Raw genomic sequence first — 5649 nt, 5'->3', positions numbered from 1 at the left:
GTGATGGTGTTCATTTAGACTTCTAGGAAAGTTTGCAGGACTCATTTTTAGATAAACCCATCTGAAGTCTCTGTACCTTTCTGTAACATAATTCCAATTAGCCTTGCATAAGCAACTATAAAAAATGATTTCAGAGAATACTTTCCCTTTACTGTTTCAATACAATTGCGAGCCTGCTACTTTTCACTTAAACTTTGAGATTCTTTGCTCCACAGACCTCTCATTTGTGTGGAACAATATCAGAGATGGTTCACTCTGTAAGAGGAAATCAGTAAAACTAGAATATGTAGAATATGTCTTCACACAAAATACTCATATCAGGGCAACCCGTGAAAATATGTGAATGGGAAACATTCAGTTTGTATTGTAATGTGGGTTGAAAATTTTGTAGTTATAATAAATTAACTCAAATTCTTTTGGCTGAGATCTAGCCAATGGCTTTTCTTTTTAAAATATTGCTAGATTCATTGTGAGAATTATAAATAGTTTTCTGTGATGATTAGGAAACACGGTTTCTGAATGCACTTGATTTCACCCACACCATTAAAAAACAAAGCTTGATGAAAACTCTCTGCTTTGCATTTCAAGTTTTTCTCCATTTAGCAGCTCACTCAAACCATAAAAAACTCAAGGGAAAACAGTGAGGGAGAAAAAGAAATTAAAAAAAGATGGCTAGCTTATGGTCAACACATATGGAACAAAGTTGTCCAAAATATTGTCATGACTCCTCCACTGACAATTCATTCCACTCTGGAGTCTTGTCAGACCTCCTAGATTCATTGACAGACTATTATATTCAGAATGGCTGTTGAAAACTTTCAGCACTTAGAAATGTTCTTGAGACATATAAAAATGTCTTTATTTAGAATGGAACATATAATATCTGCCAAATTTGTAGGTTTGAAACCACTTCCAATAAGAATTAAAAGGCTCTTTTCCTTGCTGAAATAGGACTATCAATATATGACTTGTCTGTTCATGAGAAATAGTGGGTTCTTGTCTCTGACGTTGCAATTTAGTTTAAAATCACTTTATGATGACAGGGTACATAAAGATGATAAAACTATAAAGATGACAGTCTAATCTTCAAAGATGACCAATCATCGATAAAAGATTAAATAACGTAAACATCTGAAATGCCAGATTATCAGTTGGTTGGCACATTCTCAGTATTGAAGTATGTTGAGATATTACTGATAAGTGAAAAATGTTTTTATCACTGTGTTATGTAGAAATCTATCCTCTTCCAGAAAGGGCAAATAAATTGTAATACCTCTGAGTTTACAAAATATATGTATTTTTCTCCATCAAAATACATGTAAAATGTTAATAAATTATATTCTATAAAGTGTTCAAAATTCTTTTGTTTTTTAGATTAACATCTGATTGCTGGGAATTTTAAGCACACTTTAGTCACAATTTTTTGAATTCTAAAAACAATTTCATATATACGTACAAGAATGATTAGACATGCTGGTCCTATAAAACTCCAAATAAAGTTGTTTTCGGTGCTAAGCCAACATCTGAAAAGTAAATAATAGATAAAAATCTATAAATATGTTTGTAGGTAGTGTAAAACAGCAAAATCACAAAGATATGCAAAGCATATTCAGAATTGCATTTCAAATGCTCATGAAATCATCTTAACTTACACTTTGGTGGTGCCATAATATCTGTATCCTAATGCTGCTGAAAATCCAACTACCACAGCAGGGCTGAGATAGCCAAAGATATAAAAATTCTTGTGCAAAAATCCCTTGTTGTAGATGACTCCTACCACAATGAGATAAAGATGTATGCCTTCGATGCACATCCATGCAAAGGCAGCTAAAAAGAAGTAATGTAGCAGCCCAGCAATGATTGAACAGAAGAGCTAAAAAGCAAAGAAAGAAACCATAGAGAATGTTTGTTTTAAAGTTATCATAACATAAAATCTCAACTTTCTCTGTAAATTATGAAGCTTTTTGTAATAATTGATCACATTCAAATATCCATCATGTCAGTTTTTTAAGATGTACTACTTCTAGCTGATTTAAATGAACTGTGCTTCATCAAAGTGAGGCATTAAACAATCCTGTGATAGGACTAAGTTACTGTTCTTGTACCGAGATTTATCATTTTTATACATTTATTTTGTGTGATAAGTTGTGGATTATTCACATGTAAACCATGGTATCTTGCTGAATACATTATGATTTAAGTTGATTTCTGTTTTGGAGGTGCCTCTCCTTTATTTTATTCATGCTCAATGAATGAAAATTATTGGTTATGGAGTGCTAAACAAAATAAAACGAGTATCTCGATTAGGTGACAAAGTAAAATTTACAGAACAGACAAATGATATATTTTGCCAAAATATCCATTATAGAATCACTTTTAGTTGTATTATCACGTAAATATGAGATGGCTTTCAGTTAAACATTACTTAACAGTACTGACTTCACATCTAGAACTGGAGTTAAGCTTATAAGAAATAACAGGAAAAGAATTAGTTACATGCACCTGTATCATAGAATTAATGATAAGTATCACCAGAGGGATAACATAATACACATTTACACACCTATCCTTCTTATTAAAGCAGAAAATAATTCAAGATTAATAAGATTAAATACTGAAGCATGTTGGAGGGTACTACATAAGGTTGGGGAACACAGAGCTCACTGGGAACCATGTTACTGAGGAAGTGGGATTTGAGATATGGCTTGAAAATGGGAAGGCTTTAATAAATGAATGAGAGTTGAAAATAAACACTACAAGGAATAGTTTTGGAGTGAAGACGATGCTAGGTGGCACCTGAAGGGGGACATAGGCATTGGAGGATAGTGCAAAACACGAAAACAGACAAGGAGTTTATATTCCAGCATATACTATTTAGAATAGATGCTTTGTGGCATCTACTTGACAAGAAAACCTTGATAACTGATTGTTAGTTTCAGTCTTTGAAGATGGAAATATGGAGGCAATTTCTTGTTCCATGGTCATGAGAACACATTTCTTCAATCAGGGTCACTAAAACATTCCTGCTCCTGAGAGACTAAGGAGCCCTCTGACAGGCGACTTTGGCTCTAGGAACCCCCAAAGACTCCTTGATCCCCGCGCTGAACTTTCCTTAGAACTGCACTGCTCAGTAAAACGCTTCCATCCACTCTTCTTCCCTTTCTCCTTCACTTGGGGTCAGACCTGAGTCTGAGTCTGATGGCTCTCCCAGCCTCTCCCCATTTTCTCTTGCAGGCATTTCCTCTAACAAATGTATTGCATATTTAATCCCAGCTTGGTATCTGCTTCTAGGAGGATTCAGACTAACACAATATAAAAGTATTTTTGGTAAGTCTGGATATTTTATAATCACCTGTTATAGTTTACAATAAATACAATTTATTCTTTCAAAAATAAAGAAGCAACTATTTGGTGGTGTTCAAGATCAATAATCTTGGGAAATGGGGAGCTAGGAAAGTTCAGATGCTAGGTAGAACCAATTTATCATATTTCAACCTATAAACCCTGGCTGCATTTATGTTCAGTCCCTTTCCTAAGGTAAACTTTATTTCCAATTCTCACTCTCCTTGGTCTTTTGTTTAATGGACTCGATAAGTAGTTTGTTTAGATATGTTAGCATTATCAAACTTAGAAAGGAAAGCTTAGGAACAAATTATATAGTATGTTTGCCCCATTAAACCTTTAATTATAATTCATGTTTCCATGACATATATATTTAGAAAAGTACAAATATCTACAAAATAAAAATAGAGAAAAGAGAGCCTACATACCTTATTAGTATTTGTATTGATCCCAACAAGAAAAACAAGTTCAGCAAGAAATAGGCTACAACAGAGATTTTTGTGAATTGTTGTTCTGGTGCTTTGAATTTCACTGAAGAACCAGAAGGTAAAAATGCATATGGCAAGACAAATCAGTGAAATAATTATCCCTAGTTGAGTGATCCTTGTAAGAATATTATAATCTTTAATACCCTAAGGGAAAATAATAATAAAGCTGTTAAGAGAATAACTCGGTAACTTGTCAAAGGAACTACAACATATAATGAACTTCCTTTTTCAGTGAAACATTAATCAAAATGTTCATAAAATGTAAAACTATAAATGTGCATTTATATGGGAAATATTTAACACTTTTGAAAATGTTCAATATCCAGAGAAATCTGATATAAATCATATAGCACTTTTACAATTCCGTAATTGGTGATTTTTTTTTCTAGGCATAGTATTTATTAGTATATGGTTTAACAATGTTATCATCATCAGTTTCATTATATTAGAAAGGCGATTCATTATTATAATGTGAAAATGGTTAATTAAAACAGATTTATCAGTGTTAAGACCAAGTCTTATTTCTATGTGGTGATTCATCTAAAACACATTAAACAAAGGTGTTAGCAATGCCACATATATGAAATATCAAAGTAGTATAGTTCAGAGACTTTGAAAAGGAGAATGTTGGTTTTATTCTAACTATATGAATGTTTATTTTTATATACAAAATAGAGACTTTTTTGCTTACCACCCAGAAAAAAAAAATCACCTTTATGATTGACAATATGTTTAGGCAGATTTATTTGGCTACTTTATATACTTAATGATGGATTCTAAATTATGTGGAAAGAAACCTGTAATCCAATGAAGATTATGATACAGGGTTATAAAATAAGAAATTATTTGATAATTATATAATGTAAGTAAAATATTACTAAAGCAAAATACATATTAAAAAGCTGTTCACCATAAAGAGATTTTTCATGTTTGAAAATTTTGTGAGGTTCCACATTGCTAAAAACATTACATTAGTTATAAATGTATTAATACTTACTGATCAAGTATCAGACACTTTTAGTCACTTTGTCAATGGTAAAAATATACTTTCAACAAAAAGGCACAAAGTTCTTAAATTCCATGATACATTAAAATGGGTAAATAGTTCTTGAAAGAAGCATTCAAAACTAATTTACCATGTACTCTACTAGATATTACAAACTACATAAATCCTAGACTGGAAATAACCTACAATCCACACATTAATGGATGTGATACCTTAGAAGGCAGGTAGGAAAACAAAGACTAAAAGAAAGATAAGTTTGGGGTTTTATCAGTTATATTAAATATGCTATTTACACCCTAAAAACATATAAAATTAATTATTTTCTTGAAAGATATTGAAAAAAACACAAAAAGGAACATAAATAGGCAGATTTATAAATATGAAGTGGAAAATTGTCTTACAATGGAATGACCGGAAGACATCAAAATTGCAAAATGTGTCAGGTGATTACACCGGCAAGAGGTGTGCGTCTCATTAGAGTACATCAGCTCACAGCCTTCTGAGGACCAGCTGCCATTCATGGTATCAGGCGAGTAGTTCCAAAATGCACATAGACTCCTATATTTATCTGTGGTCTGAAAAAGAGACATTTCACTGATGGATAAAAGAGAAAAAGTTGCACGTACAGTATCACTTTGGTCATATTTCAGATAGCATTTATAAGATTAAAACAATGCTTAAAAGTGAAACCTAAAATAAATTCTAATAAATCTAGGCTGCTGTTTTGTGGAAGAATGGAAATTTATATTGCAAAAATGCTGTACTTTATCAATCTTGTGTCACAAAGTTGTGATAATTTTTATTAAATGAGGT

At 32.0% G+C, this 5649-nt stretch overlaps 1 protein-coding gene across 1 annotated transcript in view; it reads right to left on the bottom strand.

Moving 5' to 3' along the window:
• ADGRL4 (adhesion G protein-coupled receptor L4) overlaps positions 1 to 5426 on the bottom strand; it is a 31380-nt gene extending 25954 nt beyond the window's left edge. Inside the window, exons 1-4 of the mRNA XM_012661032.1 lie at positions 5238 to 5426; positions 3771 to 3974; positions 1653 to 1873; positions 1457 to 1523 (exon numbers count right to left, since the gene is read on the bottom strand). Coding sequence (XP_012516486.1) covers positions 1457 to 1523; positions 1653 to 1873; positions 3771 to 3974; positions 5238 to 5426 — 681 coding nt within the window. The remainder of the gene's footprint in view (positions 1 to 1456; positions 1524 to 1652; positions 1874 to 3770; positions 3975 to 5237) is intronic.
• Positions 5427 to 5649: the final 223 nt, after the last annotated feature.

Source organism: Propithecus coquereli, unplaced genomic scaffold (genome assembly GCF_000956105.1).
Source record: "Propithecus coquereli isolate 6110/MARCELLA unplaced genomic scaffold, Pcoq_1.0 Scaffold7, whole genome shotgun sequence".
Taxonomy (NCBI): domain Eukaryota; kingdom Metazoa; phylum Chordata; class Mammalia; order Primates; family Indriidae; genus Propithecus; species Propithecus coquereli.
Note: the sequence above shows the minus strand (reverse complement) of the source record. Positions and strands in the feature narration are given on the sequence as shown.